The sequence below is a fragment of the Leptonychotes weddellii genome, chromosome X (genome assembly GCF_054177405.1).
Source record: "Leptonychotes weddellii isolate Sample4059 chromosome X, ASM5417740v2, whole genome shotgun sequence".
NCBI classification, from domain to species: Eukaryota; Metazoa; Chordata; class Mammalia; order Carnivora; family Phocidae; genus Leptonychotes; species Leptonychotes weddellii.
This window is the reverse complement of record NC_138385.1, coordinates 61,590,382-61,617,413: the sequence shown is the minus strand read 5'-3', so window position 1 is coordinate 61,617,413 and position 27,032 is coordinate 61,590,382. Positions and strand designations below refer to the sequence as shown.

Below are 27,032 nucleotides of genomic sequence, written 5' to 3'. Positions count from 1 at the left end.
TTTCTCAAATAAAAGAGTAAAATATTTAAAAAATTTAAAAAAATAAACACTATCAAATTGTCCTCAGTAATAACTTCTTGGGGGGGGAGGAAAAGATGGTGGAGGAGTAGGGGACCCTATTCCAACTGGTCCCCTGAATTGAGCTGGATATCTACCACACCACTCTGACCACCCATGAAATAAGCCTGAGATGTAACAAGATATATCTGGATATCTACAAACAGAATTCCACAGGTGGTTGGTTTCAAGGTATGAAACTGGGAACCATGATTCCAAGGGCACATATTGGAAGATAAACGGAAGGGGGAGGGAGCCGTTGGGATACTGCACCACCGGTGGGTGAAAGACTCCCGTACTGGGGACGGGCACAGACTCATAGTCCGGTAGTGGTGGGAAAAGGACTTTAGGGCAGCCTCCTGGACTGCAACCTGGAGCAGCAAGGACACCCATGCTAACTGGGGGCGGCTGGCAGTTTTAGAAGCACAAAGGGCAGAGAGGTGCCTGGACCTGGAAGTTGAGGGACACACAACCCAGGGCACTGCAGTTTTTAGCAACACAGACAGAAACAGAAACATCATGGCCTGGAGAGCTCACTGAAGAACAGACTGAGATCTCACAGTTCTGAAGCAGAGGGTTGGAAATGGTTTCTTCTGCTTTCTCGGAAGAGATGCAGAAAGCCACCAGAGAACAAAAGCCCCAAAACACAGGTTTTCACTGAGCCCATCACCCCCACAGGGTGCAAGGCAACTCTGCCCAAACAGGATTGCCTGAATAAGAGCCCAGCAAGCCCGTCCCCCAGAAGACAGGCTGGGAGAACAAGAGGATGACAACAACCCTAAGGTCCCTACAAAACAGGTGCATCTTATTTGGGTTGTGGGAAATAATTTGGACTCTGTACATTCCCTCAACTACCACTTAACAGAATGATTAGGAGGAGGAACCCCCCAAATAGGAAAGACTCAGAGACTGTGACTTATGCCACAGATTTACAAATAGATATAGATATAAGCAAGATGTTGGAAATGGACTATAGGGTAACAGTTATGAAGACAATAGCTAGAATGGAGAAAATGATTAATGGCAACATAGAGTCTAGTAGAGGCTCTAATGGCAGAAATGAGAGCTGAACTGGCAGAACTTAAAAATACTATCAATGAGATCCAATCTACTCTAGATACTCGAACAGCTAGGGTAAATGAGACAGAAGAATGAATTAGTGATCTAAAAGACAAATAGATAGAAAAGAAGGAAAAAGAGGAGGCCTGGGAGAAACAGCTTAAAATCCTTGAAAACAGAATTAGAGAAATAAGTGAAGCCATGAAATGTTCCAATGTCAGAATTATTGGAATCCTGGAGGGGGTGGAGAGAGAGAGAGGATTAGAAGATATAGTTGAGCAAATTGTAGCTGAGAACTTCCCTAATCTGGGAATGAAACAAACATTCATGTCCTAGAGGTAGAGAGGATTCCTCCCAAGATCAAGGAAAACAGACTAACACCCCAGCATGTAATAGTAAAACTCCCAAATCTTAGAACAAGGAAACCATCTTGAGGGCAGTTAGGGGGAAGAGGTTCCTTATGTACAGAGGGAGGAACATCAGAATAATGGCAGACCTATCCACAGACACCTGGCAAGCCAGAAAGGGCTGGCAACACATATTCAGGATACTAAATGAGAAGAACATGCAGCCAAGAACACTTTATCCAGCAAGACTGTCATTTAGAATGGATAGAGAGATGCAGAGATTCCAAGACTGGCAGAAAATAAAAGAATATGCAACCACTAAGCTGGCCCCACAAAAAATAATAAGGTGGGGTTCTATAAAAGGAGAAAGACCCCAAGAGTGATATACAACAGAAATTTACAATCTATAGAAACAAGGACTTCACAGGCAACATGATGACAATAAATTCATATCTTTCAATAATCACTTTCAATGTGAATGGCCTAAATGCTCCCATAAAACAGCACAGGGTTGCAGATTGGATAAAAAAGACAGAACCCATCCATATGCTTTCTACAAGAGACTCATTTTGAACCTAAAGATACATCCAGACTGAAAGTGAAAGGATGGAGATCCATCTTCCATGCCAACGGACCTCAAAAGAAACCTGGGGTAGCAATTCTCATATCAGACAAATTAGGTTTAAGTTAAACATTATAGTTAGAGACACAGAAGGACACTATATCATTCTTAAAGGGTCTATCCAACAAGAGGATCTAACAATTGTAAATATCTATAGCCCCGACATGGGAGCAGCCAATTACATAAGCCAACTGTTAACCAAAATAGAGTCATATTGATAATAATACATTAATTGTGGGAGACCTTAATACTCCACTCTCAGGAATAGACAGATCATCTAAGCAGAAAATCAACAAAGAAACAAGAGCTTTGAATGACACACTGGACCAGATGGACCTCATAGATATGTACAGAACATTCCACCCTAAAACAACAGAATACTCATTCTTCTCGAGCACACAGGGAACTTTCTCCAGAATAGACCACATAATGAGACACAAATCAGGTCTCAACTGATACCAAAAGATTGAAATTATTCCCGGGGCGCCTGGGTGGCTCAGTTGTTAAGCTTCTGCCTTTGGCTCAGGTCATGATCCCAGGGTCCTGGGATTGAGCCCTGCATTGGGCTCCCTGCTCAGCGGGAAGCCTGTTTCTCCCTCTCCCACTCTCCCTGCTTGGGCTCCTTCTCTCGCTGTCTCTCTCTCTCTGCTAAATAAATAAAAAATCTTAAAAAAAAAAAGATTGAAATTATTCCCTACATATTTTCAGACCATAATGCTTGAAAACTGGAACTCAATCACAAGAAAAAATTTGGCAGAAATTCAAACACTTGGAAGCTAAAGACCACTCACCTTAAGAATGTTTGGGTCAACCAGGAAATCAAAGAGGAACTTAAACAATTCATGGAAACCAATGAGAATGACAACAAATCAGTCCAAAACCTATGGAAACTGTAATGGTGGTCCTAAGGGGGAAATACTTAGCCATCCAATCCTCACTCAAAAAATAGAAAAATCTCGAATTCACCAACTAACTTTACACCTTAAAGGACTGGAGAAAATGCAACATATGATGCCTAAGGCACTCATTAGAAGAGAAATAATTAAGATTAGAGCAGAGATCAATGAATTAGAAATCAGAAACACAGTAGGTCAGATCATCAAAACTAGAAGCTGGGTCTTTGAAAGAATTAATAAGATCGATAAACCACTGGCCAGACTTATCCAAAAGAAAAGAGAAAGGACCCAAATTAATAAAATTATGAATGAAAAGGGAGAGATCACGACTAACACCAAGGAAACAGAATCAATTTTAAGAAATTATTATCAACAACTCTGCCAATAAATTAAGCAACCTGGAAGAAATGGATGCCTTCCTGGTAACTTATAAACTACTGAGACTGAAACAGGAAGAAATTGACAACCTGAATAGGCCAATAGCCAGTAACGAGATTGAAACAGTGATCAAAAACTTCCCAAAAAACAAGAGTCCAGGGCCTGAGAGATTCCCTGGGAATTCCACCAAACATTCAAAGAAGAAATAATGCCTATTCTCCTGAAGCTGTTTCAAAAAATAGAAACAGAAGGAAAGCTTCCAGACTCATTCTATGAGTCCAGCATTACCTTAATCCCCAAACCAGGCAAAGATGCCATCAAAAAGGAGACTTACAGACCAATATCCCTGATGAATATGGATTCCAAAATTCTCAACCAAATCCTACCAATAGGATCCAACAATACATTAAAAGGATCATCCACACTACCAAGTGGGATTTATCCCTGGGATGCTAGGTGGTTCAACATTCACAAATCAATCAATGTGAAGGAGTACATTAATAAGAGGAGAGAGAAGAACTATATGGTCCTCTCAATTGATGCAGAAAAAGCATTTGACCAAATATAGCATCGCTTCCTGATTAAAACTCTTCAGAATATAGGGATAGAGGGAACATTCCTCAAGTTCATAAAATCCATCTATAGAAAACCCACAGCGAATATCATCCTCAATGGGGAAAAGATGAGAACACTTCTTTTAAGATCAGGAACACGTCAAGGATGCCCACCCTCGCCACTATTGTTCAACATAGTACTAAAAGCCCTAGCAACAGCAATCAGATAACAAAAAGAAATCAAAGGTATTCAAATTGGCAAAGAAGTCAAACTCTCTCTCTTTGCAGATGACATGATACTTTATGTGGAAAATCCAAAAGACTCCATCCCCAAATTACTAGAACTCATCCAGCAATTCAGTAATGTGGCAGGATCCATATATACAATGGAATATTACTCAGCCATCAGAAATGATGAATATCCAACTTTTACATCAACATGGATGGGACTGGAGGAGATTATGCTAAGTGAAATAAGCAAAGAAAGTCAATTATCATATGGTTTCACTTATTTGTGGAACATAAGGAATAGCATGGAAGACATTAGGAGAAGGAAGGGAAAAATGAAGGGGGGCGGGAATCGGAGGGGGAGACGAACTATGAGAGACTATGGACTCTGAACAAACTGAGGGTTTTAGAGGGAGGGGGTGGGGGGATGGGTTAGCCCAGTGATGGGTATTAAGGAGGGCACGTACTGCATGGAGCACTAGGTGTTATAAAAAAACAATGAATCGTGGATCACCACATGAAAAACTAATGATGTATGGTGACTAACATAACATAATAAAATAAAATTTAAAAAGAAGCAAAAAAAAACTAATGATGTACTATATGGTGACAACATAACACTTTAAAATAAAATAAAATTAAAAAGAACCAGAAAAAAATAACTTCTTGAATGAATAAGTTGTTTTCTAGGAAATTAAAAAAGAATAAAGTATCATGCAAAATATTATATTGAGAATCTTTCCTAATTAGGAGGCAAAAGTAATTCTCTCAAATGATTATGGCCCCCAAAACTGTTTTATAATTAGAAGAATATCAATATTCTTAATTAATTTTACCTAGTTAGCACAATTCTTATATAATTTTTGATGCTGATAGTGCTATAAAAGTATTTATGTATTATAAAATATGAACTTTTAAAACATAAAAGCATATGCAACCCAAAATCACAAAATCAAAATTGGCTTATCCTAGAAATGCAAGATATTTTAATTTTTGGAATTTATTGATATATACAATCAAATTATTATGTCAAGAGGAGAATAGATGAAATTGTCAATAGAGCTGATAAAATGAAACAAAATTCAAAACCATTTCTGATTTTTGAAAATATTATATAATAAAAAGAAAATTTAAAAAACACTCCATATTCTGCTATCCTGTCTGTCTACTCTAGTTTCTTAAACTACTAAAGAATAAACAATAAACAATGAAGAGAAGAGTAAAACAATCTGAAATAGTTCACAAAATTGAAAATGTAAATAGACAATAAACACAAAAAAAGTTTTTTCCCCATCAAATAAAAAAAAGTAAAATAACATAAAGTTCTCATAAATTGGGGTGCCTGGGTGGCTCAGTTGGTTAAGCGACTGCCTTTGGCTCAGGTCATGATCCCGGAATCCTGGATTGAGTGGGAAGCCTGCTTCTCCCTCTGACCCTACCCCGTCTTGTGCTCTCTCTCTCTCTCTCTCTAATAAATAAATAAAATCTTTTAAAAGAGAGTTCTCAAATTAGTAATTTAACATTACAAAAGAAGGTATAAAATTAATAGATGATAGAAACATGCATTATTCATGTGTGGTTTGGCTTTTAGGATATAAGAAATCCATGCACTATTGAAAATAAATATATTTGTAATGGAAATTAGTAAAAAAAATTCAGAAGTGTTATCTGTTAATATATCTCAAGAATTTCTAAACAGTCTGCATTATTTTGCATGGTAATTACACTTCTAAAAATATGTCCTGAGGAAATAGTGTTGATTTTCTGTAAAGATTTATTTATAGTAATGTTTACAATCCATATGAGTGAATTCTAAAACTAAATAAAAGTAAATACAGGGCTGTGTCAGGTGATGTTAGCTCCTTATCTAAAAGTTATTGCCCAGTTTCTTATTTACTAATAGCACATTGATTTCATTCTCAGTTGCAAGGTGACCAGTCTCAAGAACTGATGCTTGATTGGCCTTAGTTAATCATGGCAATCCCATTCCCACTTGCCAGGTATTAATTTCCTAACCTTTCTTGCAGTTTAGAGATACAGCAGTCAATTTGCACCCATAAGATATAAGGGGGAATCTGCTGAGGAGCTTCTAGGAAAATACTTCTAGGAAGTATTCTAAGAAAATACTTCTTCCCTAATAAAAGTCAAGGTACTTTGTCCCTGCCCCTTCTTCCTGACTTTGACTATGCTGTGAAGATGTGATGCTTTGAGTTGTGGCAACCAAAAGGACACAAGCATGAAGACAAAACAAGATACCGAAGAATAAAAAGAGCCTGGGTCCTTGACAACATTGTTGATCAGCTCAACCAACCACAGTCTCCTGACCTCTAGACTTCATTACATAAATAAATGTGTTTATGGTTCAAGTCACTGCTGCTTTATGTTACTTTTAATTTAGCACATCCTAATTGAGTCAGAGTTAAACTAATTTCCCCACAGCAAAGCTGAGGCTCAAACCCTTGTTTATCTGGCTCATGTTTATTTTTACTGAACCATTTTGACTTTGGGAAAGTCATGCATCCTCTCTGAGTCTTAGTTTCCTAATCTAAAATGGCGTTCTTAATACCTCCTTGGTGGGACTAAGAGCCAAATTAGATAATCTACATGAAAGTCCTTTACAAGGTACAGACTGCTATACAAGTACAATCTGTTTACATATAAAGTTTTTGCAGGAACACAACATTGCAACTCATTCATTGTCTCTGAGCTTTCTAGTGGTGCTGAAATACACAAATGTACATTTCATCATGGATCATGTTTTAAGAGTTTGGTAACAGCAGTTTGATACATAGAAAGACCTATTTTTCTCCCTTGGAGAAGTTCAGGTTTGTAAACATGGATGGCTTTAAACATAATAGTCATGTACATGATAGAAACATTTGTAAGAGATTGTTCTTAATGAGAGTGCCAAGACTTTTTAACATGAAGATCAATGCAATACTGAAAATAGATTATGTTAAGCCAAGCAGTTTAGTCCATCAGGTCCATCCCAATGCCCAACATGATCTAACCTCTGATGACCTTTCCTGGGTCCTGGGATTCCTTATCAACCATGTGGACACTCCTCTGTGGTACAGAATGTTACACATAAGGAGTTAAAATTAGAGTTGGTGCTTGCATTTGTTGGTGTCTCTGGGACTTTGTGAAATAGAGAGATAGGAATGTGGGCTAAATAACTGCTATATTTTATTTTACTTATAGGATCATGTCACTCTTCTAATCAAAACCCCCCAAAGGTTCCCTGGTATACTTAGGGAAAAAATGAAAACTTTTCATCATAGATTTTAAGACTCCACATAGTTTGGCCCATACCTCCTTCTATGACCTCATTGTGTACCATTCTCTATTTCACTTAACATACATCAGCTGCACTAAACTTCTTCTTCTTCCTTGTATATGCCTAATTCATTCCCACCTTGGGACTCTGTACTAGCTATATTCTGTCCCCAGAAGACACCTCCTTAGAGAGGCCTTCCTCTACTACCTGATCTAAAGTAGCTCTGTAACAGATCAGACCTAACATCTGGCTCCCGAATCCCAAGTGGGTGGACCCTAATTTTGTTGACAGATTTCCCTAATGCTAAATAGTCTTCCTAGGCCTCTGCATTCCTTATTTCCTCTTGATATATGCCATTATCTCATGGAACCCTCCCCTGACCCTGATCCTGTCAGGTGGGCTTTTTGTTGGCACTGTCACTGCTATTATCATAATCTTTGGATTCCATGTTTTGCCTGCTAGACTGGATTAGACACAGGTGGGGTTGACTCTCTTAATCTTGGACCCACTCAGTTGTGAGGCTGGTTCCTAGAATGTGACAGAAATAAGTATCCTGACCAGGGGTACTTACCTTGGAGAGTTCTTGTCCAGGCCCACACAGTTGGCAGGTGACACACTGTCCCCATTGGTCCCAGTACTCATTTTCTTGGCAATCCATGGTGGGAAGGCTGTGGGTACATAACACAAAAACTAGGGAGCTAGTGAAAATGGAAAGTGGTGGCTTGGTTTATGGGTCACTTGGTTTATGGGTCCACTTAATATAGTCTCTGGCTCTGAGTTACAGGGGTTGAGGAAGCCAATCCAAAACAGCTAATGCTTATATAGCCCTGGCCATGTGCCCAGAACTCTTTTAAATGCTTTATATTTAAAAATAATTCATTGAATACTTTACACCACCATATCAGAGATTATTATTATCCCTAACTTACATATGAGGAAACTGAGGCACAGAGGCCAAAAATTTGCCAAAGTTCACACAGTTACTTGTTGTACCACTTGCTGACCTGGAAAGAGAGTAAGACAAGGAGCTAGCTTCCGTCTGGGTGGGTAGAGGATAACCACAATTTTTCACATGTGACCAGCTATTAACAGTTTAGAAAGCACTTTCACATCCATTATTATTTGATCCACACAATAACCATGAGAGGTAAGCACTATAGGGATTATTGTCATTGTTTGGGTGGATAAGAAAACTGAAACATGGTTTTCTTTTGCCAAAACTGTCTTGAATACCTTTGAGGGCCACTAGCTGTCATTGCTTCTGCCCTAGGGAAGAGTGGGAGGGGAGGTGACCCACCATGGAGAAATATCCTGGTACACTAAGGTGTAGAGAAGAAGAAACACTACTCAGATAACAGTTCTCAGAATACACATGGCATAGGGCAGTATCACTAGCATTGACCTGAGAGCTGGGAAATACAGAGTTTAATCCTGGGTATAGGGTAACCAATTATCCAGGTTTGCTCAGAACTAAGAGGCTTCCCCAGCATATGGGGTTTTCAGTACTAAAACTGGGACAGTTTCAGGCAAACTGGATTAGTTGTTCAACTTACCTAACTCTTCTTCTTTTAACCTATGCCCTTGGATGAGTCACTTTATCTTTTCTGGCCATAGTTACTTAATCTGAAAAAAGGGGACAGTATGTTTCTCACCTACCTTATATAGTTCTTGGGAGGATTAAATGAGCTATAAGGTCCATCAAACCATTACAAAGACTTGAAAAAGCTACACAAAATAAGACAGAGTTAAGTACAAAGTTTTCTACAAAGATGAATTTAATGAGGGAGACTCAAGTAATTGATACACACGACTTGCACTATTCAAAGACAAAGGTGGTGTGAGATTCTTTTGCTTGTTCCTTAACCTCATACCAAGGTGAACTTTAGGTGGCTATTCAAAGTGCTGAAAATCCTAAGTATGTATGTTGGAAGAGAGGAGAGTGAATGTGAACCCTGAGAGGCCATCACTCTTCCCCTCAAAAGTCCCCAGTGGTGTTAGGGTGAATCATCCTGGCTGGCATTCTTGCTTGAATGTGTCTTTTCTCACCATCAACTGGGGCATTCTTCCTCATTCCTTCATTCAGAAGAAAGTGGGCTACAAAATTCATTTTTGCACAAACTAAAAATGTTACCTCTTGTGTTGTTTCAATTACTGGCCCATAGTTGTCAGCCTCAATAAACATAGTCCCCTCCATACCTACCCTTCTTAGTAAGGACCAAAACTATCAGTGGTCCCATAGGCCTTATGACAAGGGAATTAAGTGTCATGGGCACAGAGCCAGCATACTGGTCTGGACAACTACCCTGTATCTTTTTCTTACCCACAAAAGCAGAAAAACATTGTCAGAAGCCAAAGAGTAGCCCTGCCCTTGAGATAAGCTCCTGACATAGGCATCTGAAATCTCCACAGCAGCTGCTTCTAGCCTCTGGGTGTCCAAAACACTCTGTTTTGTTTGACTTCCAGACCCCCATTTATCTAATAAATGTTATTTGTCATGAATCTTAACACATCCCTCTAACACAGGCTTTGAGACATATGTTTAGGCAAGACAGGCTTATTACTAAATCCTCATAGCAGAATCCAGGGAATGAACAGACAGTTTTCCCCCACCCCCCGTTTTTGTCAAACTGCTTATAATACAAAATAAATTGTCTCTCATTATAAGCTTAACAAATTGTTTTTATTACAGAGAACAAAATAACATAGACTCTGGACTGTTTTGAAGTCAGGGCATACAGGAAAACTGTTTAATAATGGTTAAATGTTATTATCCAGGGGCAAACTCAGAAGTTATGTCAAATTCGTCCCTGTGGTCATCAGTTGTCCTCTGGCAGATGTAATTGCCTTTTTATTGTAAGAGAAGGTGAGAGATAATAATTAGGTTTTGAGAAAATTAGGGTTACTCTGAGGTGTCTCATAACTACATCTAGACACACTTCTAAAATGTCACAGAGGATGAGACTGAATCATCCAAAATCAAGTGGACAGGCCTATAAAATTTTTACATATGTATATAATCACATAAACACTATCCAAATAAAGATACAGAATCTTTTCATTACCTCAACTGGCTGTCTCATGGCCCTTCCTAGTCAGTACCATCCCCTTCTCCCAAGTAATTTATATTTTGGCTTCTGTCACCATTATTAGTTTTATCTGTCCTTGAACTTCACATAAATTGAATTAATACAAGAACATTCTTGTTTCTGGCTTTCTTAGCTCAATGTTATTTCTGTGAGATTCATCCATCATGTGTGCAGCAACATTTGTTCCTTACCATTGTTGTTTAGCATCCCATTATATGTATATGCCATAATTTATTTATACATTTTTTTTTTGGTTGATGGACATTGGGCTTTTTCCAATTTGTGGCCATTATAAATAAAGTTGTTATGCTATGGTCAATTGATTTTCAAAAAGAGTGCTAAGGCAATTTAATGGGAAAAGAACAGTTTTTTTTTTTAAAGGTGTTGTGACAAATGGTTCACATGAAAAATGATCAAATTGGACACTTCATACTATATGCAAAATTAACTCAAAATGGACCAAAGCCCCAAATGTAAGGGACAAAACTATAAAACTCTTATTTATAAGAATTTTCTTTATAAGAAATCTTTTTTTATAATTTTTCATTTTTCTTATAAAAATATAGGTGTAAATATGTGACCTTGGACTAGGCAATGTTTTTTGTTTGTTTGTTTTGTTTGTTTGTTTTTTTTAGATACAGCACTAAAAGCACAAGCAACAAAAGAAAAAATAGACAAATTGTATTTAATGAAAATGTAAAATTTTTGTGCTTCAAAGGACGCTTAAAAAATAAAGACAATCTATGTAAATGGTGAAAAACCCTGAAAATTCTAGAGATCTGATAAAATACTTATATGTAGAATATATAGTTATGTCTGACAACTCAGAAATAAAGACAACCCAATTAAAAATGGGCAAAGTAGGGGTGCCTGGGTGGCTCAGTCAGTTAAGCATCCAGCTCTTGGTTTTGGCTCAGGTCGTGATCTCAGAGTCTTGGTACTGAGCCTTGAGTGGGGCTCCACACTCAGTGGAGAGTCTGCTTGAGGAAAAAGGAATCTACTCCTCTCCCCCGCTCAACCTCTCAATTTCTCAATCTCTCTCTCTCTCTAAAATAAATTTAAAAAAATAAATAAATAAAATCTTTTTTTTAAATGGGCAGAGTATCTGAATATACATCACCCCAAGAAGATATACAAATGGCCAATAAGCACATGAAAAAAATGCTCAACATTATTAGCAATTAGGGGAATGCAAATCAAAATCACAATCACAATGAAATCCCACTTCACATTCACTAGGGTGGCTGTAATAAAAAATAAGGGAGGTAAGTGAGTGTTGGCAAGGATGTGGAGAAATTGGAACCCTCATATATTGCTGGAGAATTGGAACTGCTTTATGTTTTCCAACTGATCTATAAGGTATCTTTTTATTCCTGCTTTAGTGGGTTAAAGTTTAACTCAGACAAGTAAAAAGGTGAAATAACTGGCTGCTGGGTCCTTGCATGTGGTAACCAACTGCTAGAAGCCTAAAAGAATCAAAGGTCTGCCACAACCTCTCTTTATCAGATTTCTTACTCAGTAATTCATATACTCATTAGCCCTATGCTCTCAGATGATATATTTTGTTTAGACCTATTTTGCTCCAGAACTCTTAAGCCTACACAAAGTAACTGAAATATCTATTAATAATTTTATTCTGAGTCAAAACATTTTAACTAGCTAATCAGTTGATAATTTAACTTTTTTCTTTTTACTCATCAGCAACAAGCAAAATCTTGTAGTTTTTAATCTTAAACACTGAAGGGTGCCTGGGTGGCTCAGATGGTTAGGCGTTTGCCTTCAGCTTGGGTCGTGATCCCAGGGTCCTGGGATTGAGTCTTGCATCAGGCTTCCTGCTCCTTGGGGAGCCTGCTTCTCCCTCTGCCTCTCTCTCTCTCTCCCTCTGTCTCTCATGAATAAATAAATAAAATCTTTAAAAAAAAAATCTTAAACACTGAATAAAAAAAGTCTTTTCCAAAAAATTTGTAACAAATATAATGCAAAATGTAATGTAAAAAAGAACATGAAGTGGTACAGTCCTTCTGAAAAATGTTTTTACAGTTCCTCAAAATGTTAAGCATAGAGTTACCATGTGACCCAGAAATTCCACCCATAGGTATATACCCAAAATAATTGAAAGTACATATCCACGTAAAAATTTGTACACGGGCGCCTGGGTGGCTCAGTCATTAAGCATCTGCCTTCGGCTCAGGTCATGATCCCAGGGTCCTAGGATCAAGCCCCGCATCTGGCTTCCTGCTCAGTGGGAAGCCTGTTTCTCCCTCTCTCACTCCCCCTGCTTGTGTTCCCTCTCTCGCCGGGTCTCTCTCTCTGTCAAATAAATAAATACTTTAAAATAATTTGTACACAAATGTTCCTAGTATCATTATTCATAATAGCCCAAATGTAGAAACAATGTGAATGTCCATCTCTAACCACACAACAAAATATTATTCAGCCGCAAAAAGGAATGAGGTGCTTGAGATGTGCTACAACATGGATAAATCTTGAAAACATTATGCTAAGCCAGGCACAAAAAAAGAAATATTGTATGATTACATTTACATGAAATACCAGAATAGACAATTTATAGAGACAGAAAGTAGACTAGTAGTTGCCACGGGCTGGGGCAAAGAGAGAATGGGGAATGACTGTTTAATGGGTGAGCTTCATTTTGGGGTGATGAACTGGTCTAGAACTAGATAGTCATGATGGTTGCACAACTTTGTGAATATGTTAAGAAACCAGTGAATTATAGATTTTATAAAGGTGAGTTTTACGGTATGCAAATTATATCTCAATTTTTTTTAAAAAGCTGGTTCTTCAGCTTTTTCTTTAATTCTATACTATGAACTACCCTGTATTATTCCAGTAGTTATTACCCACCTAAGTTAGCCCCAAAATTAAAATTTTAAAGAGCGACTATGAATATTCTGATATGTGCCTCTAACTGTGATTTTTTTTCCACTCAACTTTTTTCACCCAAATTTATCTAGTGTTGTTTGGGTATATTGATTGGATTTAACCAGAGGGGCTGACAAGTGGCAATATAACTAGTGTCTCTTTATTTTGTCTCTTTGTCATGTGGCTACTCTCCCTGCCCATCCCTCTGTCCTGGTTCCAAAATAATAATAATAAATAATAATAATAACAATAACCTAGAAGAGTAAGAATGCAAGTAGACAGGGAAGAGGAGAAGCAATGAGACTGACATTAATAATAATCCTCACATTAGCTCACTGTGCCCTGAATAATCAATGTTGGCCAAGTTTCTGGTAGATGTAAGGTACTCAGGCTGCTGCCGGTGCAGCTGCCTTTGGACACAGCTTGCGGCTGCTGCTCTTCTCAACTTGCACATGCTTGTGGGGTGAAACATGTTCTTTGTATCTAGGACGGGTGGGCAGGACAGGATGACAGGTCTAAATTAAGAACTCAGGACTTCAGGGAAGATATTTCCTTTGCCTGAGCAGTGCAGGAGGTGTGGTATTAAAGAGGGTGAGGAAGACAGCAGCTGGTCCATGCACTGTCCATTCCTCTCCCGTGGCTCTACCTAGTGGCCCACATGCATAAGACTGGCAAAAATCAAAGCAGTTGCTCAGCCTGGCCTTGAGAACTCTGCTTTCTTTGAAAATTAAGCTTCTAATCTCATAATAATGAGTGCCTTCATTATTTCCAGACATTTGGCCTATAATCCAGATGTTGCTTTATCATTTGGTGCTAGCTCTCAGCCCTTCATTTCCTGGCCTTACCTACGGCCACTCCTATCCTAGCTTTCTCTTGCTTATAACCTGCTTCCAAACTACCAAGTATCTTTTTTTTTTTTTAAAGATTTATTTATTTATTTGAGAGAGCGAGAATGAGAGAGAGTACATGAGAGGGGGGAGGGTTAGAGGGAGAAGCAGGCTCCTTGCTGAGCAGGGAGCCCGATGCGGGACTCGATCCAGGGACTCCAGGATCATGACCTGAGCCGAAGGCAGTCGCTTAACCAACTGAGCCACCCAGGCGCCCCCAAACTACCAAGTATCTTATCTTCCTCCTGCACCACTATCTGTGAATTTTGCATTCCTCAGTAGGGTGAATGATCCCAGGCCCAGCTCTCCCATCAGAAGCATGTTCCTCCCCAGGGCTAGACTTAAGGTCCCCATTCATACTATGAGTTTGGCCAATCTCTTTGACTAGTGGTTCTTTGTATAGGTTGCACCTTGGGAGCTTCAAAAAATACTGATATTTGGGCCCCATTCCTGAGATTCTAATGTAACCAGTCAGTGGTGTGGCCTTAATATTTGGAATTTTTAAAGTTCATCAGGTGATTTTCACGTGGAGCCCACTTTGAAAATTACTACTTTAAGGGTTTTTTTTTTTTTTTTTTGGTTCTTGTCTGTTTTGCCTGACTATAAGGTGTAGTCAGAAAAAGTTTGTTGTTGTTGTTGTTGTTTGGTTGGTTGTTTTTTTTGTCTCTCTCACATTCAAAGGAAACTTGGTGAGGGAGTGAACTGGGGCCTACCCATTGTTTTTTGTTTTGTTTTTAGAAAAAAATGGGTGATAAAGACAAAGGGGTTGAGGGTGGAGAGTTAGTTTTAAAACATGCTAGATCATGTCATTTCCAATCTCAAAATCTATTGATGGCTCTCCACCTCACACAATACAATTAAAGTCCTTAGAATGGTCAATGAGATGATCTGCCTATTTCCCCTTATACCATTACCTCTTTGACTTTATGATCTACTATTCTTCCTCTTAATCTCTTAACTCCAGCCATGCTGGCCTCTTTCCTATTCCTCAGACTAACCAGGACTGTTCCCAACTTATAAGTTCTTCACACTTGCTGCTCCCTCAGTCAGGCAGGTTTTCCCCTAAATATCCACATAGTTCCCTCCCTTATCTTCTTCAGTTCATTATACCATCTTCCTAGTGAGGCTTCTCTGACCATTCCTTTAAAACTGTAACTTCCTTCCATATCTCTTATACCCCTTTGCTATTTCATTCTTCTCAACAGTATTTATAACCATCTAACATCCTATATATCTTATTTATACCTTTATAGCCTGCTCCTCCTCCAATTAGAATGTAAGTACCATGAGATCACACTGCTTTATCTCATATACTTATAACAGTGCCTGACACATAGTAGGCACTAGATAAATATTTGTTGAATTAGTAAATGGTTATTAAAGACTACAAAGTAATGATCACAATCTTCTGCCTCAGTGAAAGGTTTCACAATTTATAAAAGGTTTCTTATCAGTCAGCTCAATGGATTCTTACAATAACCCCAGGAGTAAGCCAGAGATTATTATCACCAATTAATAAATTTTAAAAAACCCTGAGGCTCAAAGAAAAAAAAGATTCCTCTGTATTTATTTATCTAGTAAGAAACAATGCCAAACCACAGGGAATTTAAGACCCATGAATCTGGCATGCTTTCCAAGGCAGTGAACTCTAAAATAGGGAATTGAGGTCCTCCCAGACTGTCACTGAAATTTAATTTTTTATCATTAATATCTTTGTTTGGCAAAAAGGTATTTCCTGAATGTTAATCTGATTGTACCTTTTTTTTTTAATTTTATTTTATTATGAAAGAATGGTTAGACAGGGTTACTTCCCAAGCCTTAAGAGATAAGGGCCAGGACATGGGTGGTAGCAATAATAGAAAGAAAGTAATGGTGAGGGGAACAGACTTTACAAAAAGCACCACTAGAACCTTACAATTCCATGGATGTGAGAGTCAAAAGAAAAATATGAGTCAGAGAAGACTCTGAGGGAAACCAGAAGAACCTCAGGGACATGAAGAGTGTGAACAGAGAGTTCATTGTTAGAAAAAAAGTCAATATACTTAGGTTTTCAAATCATTTTAAGTATGGAGGGGATAAAAAATGTCAGTGGTGGTGCCTAGCAGGCAATTAAAATACGTAGAATATAGGTTGGGCTTAGAGATAAGTCAAATGCATAAAAAGACCAACTCATGGGTGCATATCAAAATCATCAAGAGGACTTTTTAAAAATACCTATATCCTAGATCAATTAAATCAAAACCTCTGAGAGAGGTGATAGGTAAATTATGGTGGAGGCTTAGATGAACAAAGAAAAATATCAAGAACAAAACATTGAGGGACATCCATATTTGAAGCTAGAAGAGGAAGAAGAACCAGCAGCAACCAAGAGGAAGCCAGGGAAGAAAGAATAAAACCCAGATAGGGTAGTACAGGAAAAAGCTTTAAGAAGTAAGAGGTGAGGGGTACCTGGGTGGCTCAGTCATTAAGCGTCTGCCTTCGGCTCAGGCCATGATCCCAGAGTCCTGGGATAGAGCCCCGTATCAGGCTCCCCGCTCCACAGGAAGCCTGCCTCTCCCTCTCCCACTCCCCCTGCTTGTGTTCCCTCTCTCGCTGTGTCTCTCTGTCAAATAAATAAATAAAATCTTTAAAAAAAAAAAGAAGTAAGAGGTGAATGACAGTATCAACTGTTGGTACAGGGCGGTGGAGGATCATCAAGACTGGGGATGCATTATTTTGACTTTATTTTGTGGGCATGTGATAAAAGTAAATTTTCTTTTAATGTTTGAGTAGATGATAATATCTTCATAGATGTGATTCAGATACCACGGGTGGTAATTATAGTTTTTAACAGGCTTCTCTTTCCATTTCCAAAGTGACTAAAGAATTTCAACTGTTAGTGATAGCAACAACTGGTCCAGTAATGTCAGGATTATCAACAGAGTAGAATGAAGGGAGTCGTGCAAAATTAAAGAAGCCTCACCTATTTACCTTGTCCTTTATTCCAGTATACAGAACAGCAGACAATGCCTCTGTAAGAATAAAGATGCTGGGGTAGACAAAAAAATTCTTATTAAAAGCATATTGTCATTTTATAGATAGAATTAATAACCAACTGAACTGGGTCATTTCCACTCAGCCAAAAGCAAATGCTAACCATATGAATTAAATTATTTCTTCTTCAAAACATGTGTGAGCACACACATTCACAAGAACAACAGCAACAAAAACGCACAAACCTAAAAAGATAAACATAACTTAAAAGACTATAAATTGAGGAGAAAAAGCTACAAAATATATAAATATTTTTTATTTAGCAACTGCTGAAAAAAATGTTAAGGGAAGGGGAGAAAAGAACTGTGTAGCTAAGAATATAGCAATATAATTAATAAAATGAATGGGATGAAATTAAGACCTGCAAATTTTGGGCTGATTATGAGGGGAAAATATCATTTTAATGATTGTTGAAACAGTGTTCCCAAGTGGGAGCAAAGGCACAGAAACTGCCCTGGATGATGTTCAAGGGGAAAATGAGATAATGCATGTGAGAGTGCTCTGGAAACTCTGGCTTGTGCTACACATGTGAGAGTTGCTATGATTTTTGTTACTATCCCACCCAGAGCGGGGGAGAAAAGGGAATTGGAGACAAGCCACAGGCCAAACACTTAGCCAATATCCAAAGCCCCTGCTTTGCTCCACTGTGATTTTAGCCAAAATGAGTCATTTATTAATGTACCAATGACCACAGACACCATCAAATTATGGTATCATCAAAAACTAGTTATCCCACCAGAAGGACTGGGGATAAATATCTATTCACTTCCCAAGGAAGATATGCTTTTGGCTGAGTTATCCCAATTGGGAACTGGATTCATGGTATGTTTTCTTTGCAGGGCTGGGAACTGGATAAAACTCAGTCAAGGGTACTAATTTCTGATTTCTATTAATGTCTTTTTTGTTTGTTTGTTTGTTTTTGCCTCACATTCTCTCCACCCTGTCTAATTTACCAAGCAATCTGGAATAGCTATATCTCTCTGAAGGTGTCAGTAAGAACAGTGCCCTATCTCCCAAAGCAATCTAAATTCAATCAAGCACACTATCCCTTCCTTATTGGCCAGAAAATAAAATATCATAAAGAAGCAGACATACAACCTGATGAGCATTTCAGAGTATAGCTCAGGTCCACTTATCCTTCCAATAGAAATGGGACAACCAGTCCATAAAATGTAGCCTGCCTTTACAGGGTATGAGATATTGATACCAAAATATTTTTTTGCCTTTTTTTAGGGTGCCCAATAAAAAGAAGAAACATTAATATAAGACTTGGCAGGGTAGTGGGAGAAAGGTGAGACATATAGCAAGAAGCCTATGATCTCATATGTAAACACACATTCTGTAAGACAATTTTCAGAATCCTATAATCTTAAGAGTTAGAAGGAAGTTTAAAACTCTTCTTAGCCACAACTGCCTGTTGTCCAATAAGGAAATGCCATCTAGCTCTACTTGATTTTTTTTTTTTTTTTTTTTTTTTTTTAGAAATAGGTACCTCAGTATTCACATTCATAGTATCACATATTCCATTATTGTTTTTTGTTTTTTTTTCCTCTTTGGCAGCTGGTTAAAACTTCAAACCACAAGATAATTGAAAACATATTATGGAATCCCAAAAGGATTCTTCAAGGCAAACTAACCCCATTCCTTGATGAACTAGATGGGGCGACTAAGGCCCAGAGAAGGGATAAAATTTTCCCAAAGTCACATAGTTGGTCAGTGGCAGAGACAGGACTACAATCCAAGTATCCAAATTCAGGGCTTAGTGGCTTGTCTATTTCCCATAATTAAAGAAAGGGTGGGCCCAGGTTTAAGACTAATTACTTGGTGAGTAATTAGGTTGTAGCTTCTCCCCCCGCCCCACCACCACACTCACACTGCCTAAACTTGGCTCAAAGGAAAAAATTCCAAAATGTAGGTTGGGTCAGGAAGATGTGGCCCATGGAAGGGAAGTGGTCCTTTTGGCTTACTCACCTTATCATGGTGACTAACAATCTCCTGTAAGTGAAGACATCTTAGTCTTTGATTCCACCATATATGTTACATGACAATTGCTTTATTTTTGAAAATGTCATGATATCTTTTAGGATGCTTAAGGGATATCATAACTGTAGTCACCCTGGGAAGGGAAGGATGGATTTCTGGTCACTCAAAAAATACTTAAGTGCCTTCTATGCTAGGCATTCTGTTAGGACATGGTGGCAAGAGGAAAAACCAGAGGTGAATAAAACATCTTCTCTACCTTTAAGAAATCATAATCAATCTTGTGAGGAACATAGAAAACATATGTAGTTAATTCTAATCCAAGACAAACTATAGCCATCCTCATATTTCCCATGAACACAGAAAAATACCTTCCATTTTCAGACTAGTGGTGAAGCTGAGTCACATCCCTCCTGTCACGTATCCAATGGAAAAACTGATAGATGGAGCTAGTCTCCAGAAAGGAAGCAGAGAAAAGTAGTTTCTGCTTCAACCTCCAGCTTCAGCTCTGAGAAATAGCTCCAAAAAATGTTTCATTCTCTGCAAAAGGCATTCAAGTAGAGCAGGTCAAGAAGACATCTAAAGGAAGGTTTTAACTTGGGTTCAAGAGGAATTTTGGTGTTGAATCAAGTCTTTGCCCTGGCTATTTGATTTCTAGATACTGATTCTAAGAAATTAAAAAAGTTATTAGCTCAATATTCAGCAACCATTGTTTAGGTACTAAAAAATTCCAACAAAGATGGTTTATATCATGTCATTAAATATGTAAATACATTAGCATGGACTTAAATAAAGCAAGATCTGAAACTCAAAAAAAAAAATAAAATAAAGGAAGGTTTTATGGCCTAGCTTGTGCTCCCTGGTAGTGGTATTGCTTGCCTTTCCTCTGGCACTAGGGACTTTTTCTCCCTTAAAGAGCCTTTCTAAATGAGGTCTTTCAGAGAAAGAATAACTAGTATAAAGCAAGTAGATAACCCATTCTCTTCTAGTCTCTTTCTCTAGTGTCAAATTTGGCCTAATTGCCCAGCCTATATTTTAAATACAAACAACTGTGGAAAATGAAAAAAAAAAAAAAGAAGAATGACATTAACCTTGGAGTAAGAAAAATTTAACTTCCAGTTGTGGCTCAGACACTCACTAACTAAACAATCTCTAGAAAGTTTTATTTTCTTTGGCCTGTTTGGCCACCTGTACAATAAAGATAAGAAGACCTACACCTTTCCTAGTTGGGGTGAGGAGTCAGTGAGATGATGGGTTTGAAAATATCTGGCACATAATGGGAACTTAAGAATTAATAAATTATAAAAGGAACTTGTCACAGTCACTCATCCTGCTCCTTATGCAGTGTTTCTCATCACTTTGAAGGTACCATCACCCCAATTTATATAGCTAAAAACCTCACAGTCTTATTTGACTTGACAACATGCCATGTGAGAAATGGTAGGAAAAATGGGCTCTTTGACCTGGGATCAGAAGATGCAGGAGAATCAGGTCTCTGTCCTTCAGACCTATAAAGAACTATCATGGAAAAGAATAAAGAGACTGCTCTGAGTTGCCCCAGGGAGAATGACTAAGACCTCAGAGTGGAAACCATAGGGAGAATGAGTTCAGTTTAACAAAAGGAAGAGCTTTTGAAGAGTCAAGGCTTTCCATGAAGGGAATGGACTCTCTCAGAGATTACTAAGTGCATTCCCTCTGGAAGTGTTCAGAGACTAACAAGGATGTTTCAAGGTGAAGTCAACTGCAGTGAAAGAAAACTATGATTCATGAAAGCCTACCATATGTCAGATACTGTGCTAGTACTTTACAGGGATTATCTCCCTTCATCCTCCCAATAAAACTATGATTTAAGTACTATTGTCCCTGCTTTTCAGAGTAGAAAACTGAGGCTCAGAGAAGTTCAATATTTCTCACTGGACTCAGGGCGCCTGGGTGGCTCAGTCATTAAGCGTCTGCCTTCGGCTCAGGTCATGATCCCAGGGTCCTGGGATCGAGTCCCACATCGGGCTCCCTGCTCCGCGGGAAGCCTGCTTCTCCCTCTCCCCTCTGCTTGTGTTCCCTCTCTCGCTGTGTCTCTCTCTGTCAAATAAATAAATAAAATAAAATAAAATCTTTAAAAAATATTTCTCACTGGACTTACAGCTGGTATTATAAGTGGGTGGGAAAAACAACTCTTCGTTGTTGGCACTAAATGCCATAGTGCCTCAGTCATTTATATATATGTGTGCCTGGGTGGCTCAGTCAGTTAAGTGTCTGCCTTCGGCTCAGGTCATGATCCTGGGACCCTGGGATTGAACCCTGCGTTGAGCTCCCCGCTTGGCAGGGAGTCCCCTTCTCCCTCTCCTCTGCCTGCTGCTCCCCCTGCTTGTGCGTTCTCTCTCTCTGTCAAATAAATAAAAAAAATCTTTAAAAATTAAAAATTAAAAACAAATCATGCTTCCCACACATATTTCTAAATGCTATATAGAAATACAATCCTGACTAGGAATGATGGATAAATAATATGTTTAGGATCACAGACAGCAGGTAAGTAGCAGACTCAGGACTTGAACACAGCTGTCTAACTCAGAAAATGGATATACAGGGCGCCTGTGTGGCTCAGTAGTTAAGCATCTGCCTTCAGCTCAGGTCATGGTCCCAGGATCCTGGGATCAAGCCCCACATCGGGCACCCTGCTGGGCGGGAAGCCTGCTTCTCCCTCTCCCACTCCCCATGCTTGTGTTCCCTCTCTCGCTGTGTGTCTCTCTCTGTCAAATAAATAAGATCTTGAAAAAAAGAAAGTGGAAATACTTTCTATTGTACCATCCAGAGAAGTAGATGGAACTGGGATTGGAATGTACAACCTTTTTAAAGCTTAAGCCAGTCCCAAGAGATTCTGATTCTTTTTCATTCCTCCTTTTTTAATCTCATATAGTTTATCAACTTATAATTCTGTAGATTCAACTTTGTGATGTCTTATAAAATGTATTACCTCCTTTCTATTCCCAAAGCCACCATTTCAGCTCCAGGGTCTCATTCCCTCTCTGCATCTGGTTTATCCACCTCTCGTGCTTTCCTACTGCAATCCAGCTGACTCATATTTACCAGATTATTCTTCCAGAAACATAAATTTGACTTTTTTTCTTTAGCTCAGAAATTTTCAATGGCTTTCCAGTTCTTGTCCAATTAAACAGAAAGTCTAGCATCCAAAAGTTTTCCAATTTGTCACCAATGTACCACAGCAAACTTAACTTCCACTTTTCCCTAATTGTACTCTAAAATCCAGTTCAGCCTGTGTTCTTTTCACATGTCTTGATCTTTCCTGCCTCCAAACAGTTGTTCCTGTTGTTTTTCCTGCTTCCATTGCCTTCTCTCCTATCTCCACCTGTTGAAATCCTATCTGTGCTTCATGGTCCATCTTAAATAATAATAATAGTTAACATTTATTGAGCGCTTATTTTAGTGCAGTCACTGTGCTAAGTGTGTACAAATATTTTACACGGATTATCTAATTTAATCCTCACAAAAACGATGAAGTAAGCACTATTATTGCCTCCATTTTAGCCTGCAGTAAACCAGAGTTCTGAAAGGGGGAAGTAGTTCTACTTGCCCAATGTCACACAAGTTAATAAATGGTGGGGATGGGATTTGAACTCAAGTAGTCTGTCTCTGGAGCCTTAAAAGTTGTGACAATGTCAAAAATGTCTTTCTGATTATCCCTGGTTCAACTTGAAGTGGTCCTTATTTGACAACCTCAAAGGATTTTGACTAAATCTTTAAAGCCTATCTTTGCTATATATATTTGTTCTTATACCCATGATGAAACTGTCAGGTCCCAGTGCATTTTAAGTATCTATCTCACATAGTGGTGACAAAGCATAGTTGCTCAGTGAGCCTGTTACATTGGACTGAAGGTATATTGGGGTAAAGGAGGGGATAGGAGAGTTATACAGGGGAAGACGCTCTACACTCTCTTGCCTTAGTTACCCTACATGACAGGGCACTGGCCAACACTGCTAACATCAGTCCAAACTTTGCAGTCTCTGCTTTCCCAGGTTGCTGGCAGGTCTCTTTTTGTCCCCCAGGTCTCACAGCTGCCTTAACCTTGGCCAGTGTTTGGGGTAAAGCAGGATCAAAATATCACTGCTCTGGGCTCAGCTTCCAGGAGTGAGGGATCAAGTAAAAACCTAGTGGGTGAAGGGGCAGACTGAAAGCCCCCAAATAGAGCCCGAGTGTTCTTTACACAAGCCCTGACTTGCCCAGGGGCCACGTGGGTGGGCTGGCAGCTCAATTTCCCTGGGGATGCTTCACATGTCTGATCCAACCCCTCCCTCCCCTAAGCTCCCAGCCTCCTTCTTTTCCTTAACTCTAAACCCCATGTGCTCAGGGTGTTTGGACATGTCCAGGCATGTTCCCAAAGGCCATACAGGTCCAGTAAAAGCCTACACAGGGGCACACTGGCCCTCCAAAGCCATTGGGCTATTAACTCAGGTCCCTGGCACCTTAGACAGCATTCTCGGGACACCAATGGATGGACAGACAGACCACCGGAATGCCTTCACAGACATTCTGATTTTGTAGCTCCTCAGTAGGGTCATCCTAACCTGATCCTGAACTTCCACCCCTACGTCCCACAGATCTGAGCAGCCTTGTCATGCCGGGGAGTGTTCCCGCACTTACCCTGTAAATATATGGATGGATGGATCTTGTTTCAGCAACAGAATTCCTAGACAAACACACCTCAGCGCAGGCCAGACATACCACCAAGCAAGCCCCCACCCCTCAGCCCCCAGCCTACATACCACACTCACAGTAGATGAAATCCGTTGCAATCACTCAGGCTAATTTCACATCCCTGTGTACCAGCAACAGCCTAAACCCATTCTCCTTTTCTTTTATGCTACGTCTATTTCTCCGCCCCCGCTGAGGCTCCCAAAGCAGCTACTAGGCTACTCAAGTGTCTAGGCGTGGCTATGCAAAGAAGTCCCACCCCTGAGACAGACACAGTGCTGTTGGGAGGCGGGAAAGGGGAGGTAAACAGAGACCAAGCCACTCCTATGGAAGGAATCAAAAAGCTCTAGGGACTGTGGGCAGACAGGGAGTTAGGTTTTGCCTGGTCTGTGGGAACAGAGAGAGGGTCAAGTGGTTAGAGGCACCGTGCAGACTTCTTTTCTTGTAACTGTTGCATGGTAGGATGCCGCTAGCTTTTCAAAGTTCTATACATGAATGTTAGCAGGCCTGGAATTTTTCAGAAAATTAGTGTTGGAAAAGTAACAATTTTCAGACACATGGAAAAGCCACTTCCCAGCTTTGGCCCTCTTTTTTTTTTTTTTCTCTCCTTTGTTCAGAAAGTTAGGATTTGGACAGGAGGAGAGAAGACATAAAACAGGGGAAAGACCACTCAAAATTAAGGAGAATTCGATTGTGGAATCACCTTCTTTGGGCCCCAGAGTCTCTATACAAAGAAGGGGTTGTACTAGATAGACTAAGAGTTTTTTTCCAGCAATGACACTCTGGGAGTTTAGAAGTTTATAATCACAGAGTCAGCAGTGGAGAAGTATTGGAATGTTACTAGTACCTGACCCTGAAGAACTTGCAGAGGAATAGGGAAGATAAGACAGACTGGACATAGTCAGAGAACAGCACACAATACTGAATGAGGGGCTGAACTATGAGGTACAGGCTAGAAGGGTAGTAAGGGAACAGAGAAAAGGTAAAAATAAGAGAGAAAATATGGCCAGCGAAGGGAAATGCTCTTTAATAGAGTGAAGGGGCCTAAAAAATTGTGGCGTACCAAGTTGCATTATGGGTAGAGGGAAAGGAAGCTTAAGCCAAGGCATGGGGCAGGGTCCAAGCAATGTGCCATGATCAGACTCTGAGGGGCCTTACCTGGTGTGAGCAGAAAGGCTGTATGCTGGGAGCTTAGGGTAAGGTCTCCGTACATAGGCTGCAATGCCTTTGGTGAAAAAAAAAAAAGGGCTGAATAGGCTCTGAAGTGACTTTGAATAGGTCCTGAGTGAACTCCAAACATGGCCCCTGGTTAGAGCTGGGACCAGAATGTGGCCTTTTGACTGGTACTGTGGGCTCAGACCTAGAAGGAGGGTAAACTGAGTTAGAATCCTAGGTTTGCCCCTCCTAGCTGTGTGGCTTTGGGGAAATTACTTAACTGCTCTGTGGTTCGGTATCCTCATCTGTAAAATGGGAACAATAGTAATCACTTTTTCATAGGGTTGTTTTGAAGATTGAATGAATTAATACATGTAATAGCCCCTGGCACATGGCAAATGTTATATAAGTATATGCTATCATTATTTCCTTGGGTCTACAGTCATTACACAATAGAAAAAAATACAAGTTTAGGAAGGCATCTGGAAGGAATACAGACTCTAGAATCCACACATCTCTATTCCAACTCTGGTTCTAATATCTACGAGCTGTTGGCTCTTTAGCAGAGGACTTATCCTCTCTGAGCTTTAGTTGTCCCATCTGCAGATAGAGGCTCATAATACTTTCTTTATGAAGTTGTGAATTTAAAGTGAGCTAATGTTCATAAAGCAAAGAGAATACAGTAGGTGTTCAAAGGATATTCTAGGTCCTAGAGTTTAAAAAGAATGGGTGTGACTGCAGGATAGGAAATGAATTGGTGGAGTAAGGGCTGGTGGTAGATACCGATTAGGAGATTACTGAGGGGCTGATCTATGATGATGAAAAAAGGGGATGGAAGCAGGAGAAATTGTGAAGCTAAAGTTAAAATCTGTGAGGTCAAGGGAGGATCTGAGTCTTCACAGCAGAGTGTCACTTCTTGATATAAGCCTCACTTGGCCAGTCTAGCCCCTGTCCCCCACACCCTGTTTATTTCCTTACTGACACTAAATTAAACCTGTAATCATTTAATTAATTTGCTTACTTGTTTAATGACTGTCCTTTCCCTCCACTAATTGGTAAGCATCATGAGCTAACAGTAATTCTTAGAGAGCATTTGTTATTTGCCAGGCACTCTTCTCAGTATTTTGCATATATTAACTTGTTTAATACTTGTAACTACTCTAGTACTATTCACAGTGAGGAGATGAGAAAACTGAAGCATAGACTGACTTGCCCAATGTCAAGCAGCTAGGAAATGGCAGGGCTGTGAAGGAGCCTGATACACAGCAGAAGGAACAAAACAAATTAATGAAAGGACCAGGATGCAAAAGACAAAATGGAAGAGGCCAGGAAAACTTTGAATATATTGAACTGCAGTTGCCAAGGAGCCCCACATGTTGAAATGTTTCACAGATGAAGAAATGTTAGTTGGGAGCAAGAAGGACCCTTTGGCCTGGGGACACTCCCCCACCTGGTACAACCAGGCTTTTATTTTTTAAACACAAGTCCCTTCCAGCTAAGATAGGAACATCATTCAAGGCCAGGATTAGGGGCCTTTCTACAACCTCAGTCTCAAGGGCTCACCCAACTTTTGTGCTCTCAGCTACACTGCTCTATCTCTTTTGATCCTACTTAGCAAACTGAGTATACGGACAGGGAGCCATGTTAGGCCATTGGTAACGCTTACCTGAGTGAACTGAGCTGAAAGGACACTTGCTGGTACATTAGCTAGGGGACAGCATAATCAAAATTCTTCTTTGAAGAAAAGATAGGATGGAACATTTACCTAGCATTTATCAATCATGCAAATGTGCTCCATTGTAGCTTACAACAGTCCTACAAGATAAGGATTACTATCCCCATTTTACAGATTAAGAGGCTTGTACTCCAGAATGCTTCTT

At 39.4% G+C, this 27,032-nt stretch overlaps 1 protein-coding gene across 18 annotated transcripts in view; it reads right to left on the bottom strand.

Moving 5' to 3' along the window:
- The window catches only part of EDA2R (ectodysplasin A2 receptor), a 62,008-nt gene extending 37,788 nt beyond the window's left edge, over positions 1-24,220 (bottom strand). For 3 of the 18 annotated variants that reach the window (XM_081808753.1, XM_081808763.1, XM_031028025.2), the window contains exons 1-2: positions 24,069-24,220; positions 7,990-8,086 (exon numbers count right to left, since the gene is read on the bottom strand). In XM_081808753.1, the coding sequence (XP_081664879.1) occupies positions 7,990-8,076 (87 nt within the window). In that variant the 5' untranslated portion in view covers positions 8,077-8,086; positions 24,069-24,220. Of the gene's footprint in view, positions 1-7,989; positions 8,109-8,347; positions 8,423-17,236; positions 17,303-23,946 lie in introns of those variants that run through there. The other 15 variants (XM_081808768.1, XM_081808764.1, XM_081808754.1 and 12 more) reach the window with 15 other exon arrangements.
- Between the last annotated feature and the right edge of the window lie 2,812 nt (positions 24,221-27,032).